This window comes from Gopherus evgoodei, chromosome 3 (assembly GCF_007399415.2).
Source record: "Gopherus evgoodei ecotype Sinaloan lineage chromosome 3, rGopEvg1_v1.p, whole genome shotgun sequence".
In the NCBI taxonomy this organism is placed as follows: Eukaryota; Metazoa; Chordata; order Testudines; family Testudinidae; genus Gopherus; species Gopherus evgoodei.
Window position 1 is genome coordinate 4,559,955 of NC_044324.1, and position 3,832 is coordinate 4,563,786.

A 3,832-nucleotide genomic window follows, 5' to 3' on the forward strand; every position below is an offset into this window, starting at 1 on the left:
ATGCACTTGCTGGTGGGGAGAAGATGCTCGGGGGGCAGGTGATGGAGGGGCTGGGGAGTGACAGTCTGGTGCAGGGGTGGGAAGATGCTCAGGCTGCGGGGGCAGGTGATGCAGGGCCTGGGGGTGATGCTCAGGCTGGGTGGGGGCAGGTGATGCACTGGCTGGGGGGGTGAAGATGCTCGGGGGGCAGGTGATGCACTGGCTGGGGGTAAGAAGATGCTGGGGGGGCAGGTGATGCACTGGCTGGGGGTGATGCTCAGGCTGGGGGAGACAGGTGATGCACTGGCTGGGGGGGTGAAGATGCTCAGGGGGGCAGGTGATGCAGGGCCTGGGGGTGATGCTCAGGCTGGGTGGGGGCAGGTGATGCACTGGCTGGGGGGGTGAAGATGCTCAGGGGGCAGGTGATTTAGGGGCTGGGGGCAAGCTGCAGGGAGTGGTACTGGGGGGTGACGCTCTGGTGCAGGGAGTGGGAAGACGCTTAGGCTGGGGGGGAGGTGATGCACTGGCTGGGGGGGGAGAAGATGCTCAGGGGGGCAGGTGATGCAGGGGCTGGGGGCACGCTGCAGGGAGGGGTACTGGGAGGGGGGTTATTCTCACTGTTAGGCCTGGCCCTGCCTGACTCCAGCTCTCTCTGCCCCAGGAGAGGACCCCCGTCTCCTCCCCCGAGCGAGCTGCTCCCCAGCACCCCTCGGCGTTCCTGGCAGCAGCTGCGGGACCCTCCTCTGCGGACTTTGCCCCGGCCGCCTATGAGGCTGTGGGTGGCCCCGCCAGGATGTTTCAACTCTGGAGCAACGAGGTTCCGGCCGGCTCCGGCCTGAGTGCCCACGCCAGGGCCTTCGGGCTGCCCAAGGCGCAGTACCCCGGGCATGTAGCCCCGGGTGCCCACGAGCTGCCCCTGACCCCACCGGCCGAGCACACCTACTCCTTCGAGCTGTCCCCAGTCAAGGTCCTGGCTCCCCAGGGGCCACCCGGCTCCTCCTACCACTTCCCTGAGGCTCAGGACTTCCCCAGCTTCTCGCAGAGCTCTGGCGGCATGGCCCCCCGGCCCCTGGGTCCCGGCCCCCCCAGTGCCCCAGCCGCCCCAGGGGGCCACGCGGAAGATGCCCCCTGGTGGAGCCTGCAGCAGCCCACCCCGGGCAACCTGCCTGCCTTGCACCTGAGCCGGCCCTTGATGCTGGGGCCACAGCCCCCGCTCCCAGCCCTGCTACACGGCTCCCCCAAGGGGCTGCTGGGCCCGGCCCGGCGCTGCCGGCGCTGCAAGTGCCCCAACTGCCAGGCGGGCATCGAGGAGCCGGGGAAGAAGAAGCAGCACGTGTGCCACCTGCCGGGCTGCGGGAAGGTCTATGGCAAGACGTCCCACCTGAAGGCCCACCTGCGCTGGCACGCGGGCGAGCGCCCCTTCGTCTGCACCTGGCTGTACTGCGGGAAGAGCTTCACCCGCTCGGACGAGCTGCAGCGCCACCTGCGGACTCACACGGGCGAGAAGCGCTTCAGGTGCCAGGGCTGCGGGAAGCACTTCATGCGCAGCGACCACCTGGCCAAGCACATCAAGACCCATCAGGGGAAACAGCCCAAGGGGAGTGGGGCCCAGCTGGGAACCATCAAGCAGGAGTGAGGCGGCTGCGGGGGGCACGGGGAGGGACGGCACAGCTGCTATTGGGGACAGACCTGTGGGGGCAGGGAAACTGAGGCACACATTCCTGGCCGCACATACAGACACTCCACGTTGTGCGCACACACCTGGAGACACAAGGCAGAGGGACGAGACAGAGCAGGTCCAGCCTGGGATCTGCGGGAAAGGTCCCAAATCCGGCCACTCAGGCCAACGGGGACTGTTCCGATATACCCCAGGTAGCCCTGATCACGCAGCCCAAAGTGCTTGGTTCCTCCAGGGTGGACCCTAGCGTCTCACGGTGCCGGGCGGGTTTTCCCCGGGCAGCCCGCGGCACAGCCAGGGCAATGCAGCTGGGGCCATCCCTCTCCATGGGAAACTTGGAGACAGAAGCCGAGAGACGTTTGGAGTTTGACATTTCCCGACAGAAAACCCCGCCTCGGGAAAACTTTGGGGCAAAGAGACATCCCCCCCAAGCACCCCAGACATCTGCAGAGCTTCCCCCCCGAGCACCCTGGACACTCACAGAGAGGCTCCCCTGGAACACCCCAGCCAAATACAGAGATGGCCCCCCCCCGAGCATCTCCAGACACCCATGGAGACGCATCCCCCAGAGCACCCTGCACACCCATGGAGATGCCCCCCCCCCCCCCAGAGCACTCCGGACACCTGCGGAGATCCCCCCCCCACCCCCCGAGTGCCTGGACACACCTCCAGAGAGCCCCACAGGAGTCTCTCAAAGTTGCACAGTGCACTCCTCCCGGAAAGGCCAGTCCTTGTGACCCGGGGGTGTCGGGGGACCCCCCACCCTGGGCCTCCTCCCTCATGGATCATCAGCAGGAATGATGGAGCGGCCAGTCCTAGGACCACCAGCCGAGCTAGGGGGTGGTTGGAGGTGGCTAGAACTAAACACATGGCACTGAGACTCCCTTGTCCGGGGGGGGGGGGGGGGGCTGACACCTGGACCCCACAGTGAACATGGGGGCAGTTGCCATATCCCCCTTCCCCCGCTGGGGCCCGTGCAGTCACTGTGACATCACAGTGAGTGAGGTCACACACGCTTCTGACATCACCATGTGGGGGGGGCTGGCTCCGGGGGGGCCAGACTGCACCCCCCCTGCCCCGTGTACAGTGCTTGACACCCATTAAACGCCTGACACCACCCCAGCCACTGTGGTTGGTCCAGTCTCTAGGGCCCCGGTGGGGGGGGACCCCAACCCGGCTGAGATGGGGGTCGCCGCCCAGAGAATGGGGGAAACCCTGGGGGGCTGTGAGGCACCACCAGAATTCGGCCACCTCTGGGGAGAGGAGGGGCTGCATGGGCGAGGGGCTGAGCCCACGTGATCTCCCTGCTCCCACCCCACCTGCACCCACCCTTGGGGGGATGGAGGGTGCTGAGCCCACATGGGGTTCTGGGGGGAATGTCAGAGCAGATCCCCCCACTTTAGGCCCAGAGTGGGGAGGGCTGTTTCAGGGAGCAAATTTGGGGAGGGGGGATTCAGGAATCCCTTGAAGGGGTTCATTCCTGGGGGGGGCTGTGGAGTGGGGCGGGGGGCAGAGCCAACAGGAGGGTAAACAAACACTCCCCCATCCTCTGCAGGAGGGGAGCTGCCCTGAGATCTGATCTGTCTTAAAGCCCCCCTCCGCTCCATGGCCATAAACAGAAAAAGCCCCCCACACCCATGTCCCTCACTCAACCCACAGCCCATGCCCCTATCCCCCTCTCACCGCACGGGCCCCCCCACAGTTCCTGTCCCTCACTCCTGACTTCAGCCCCCCACCCCAGCTCTACCACTACCCCGTACCCCCAACCCGCACTCCCTACTAGTCAACACCCTCCAAGCTAGCGGCTGTGAGTGCAGGACGGGGCTGTAGGCACAGTCGCTGGGGCTTCGGGGGCCCCCCCTGCTGCTGCTGCTCTCTGGCAAAACCGGGGCCCCACCTCACAGCCTTGCCTGGGGCACTCTGCTGCCCCCCCAACCCCTGGAGCTAGGCCTGACCCTGCCAGGGCTGTCAGCAGCGTGAGGAGGTGCTGCCCCCATGCCCTGAGCCCTGGGGTGGGCCATGGCACATGGCCCATGCCCCGGAAATGGGCCTGCCCCACACAGGCATGGGACCGGGCTCCTAGAGGTGGGGGGGTGCCCCCCAGGAGCACAGGAGGTGCTGTCACCCTCTAGGGGGTTGCGGGGGGGGCTCCAAGCTCAGCCAGTTTTTCCCCAT

General features: G+C 66.7%; 1 protein-coding gene across 1 annotated transcript; it reads left to right on the forward strand.

The window, feature by feature from the left end:
* The first annotated feature begins 772 nt into the window (after nt 1-772).
* LOC115647813 (transcription factor Sp5-like) lies at nt 773-1,615 on the forward strand. The gene has a single exon (XM_030554638.1). The coding sequence runs from the start codon at nt 773-775 to the stop codon at nt 1,613-1,615; it is 843 nt and encodes a 280-aa protein (XP_030410498.1).
* Nucleotides 1,616-3,832: the final 2,217 nt, after the last annotated feature.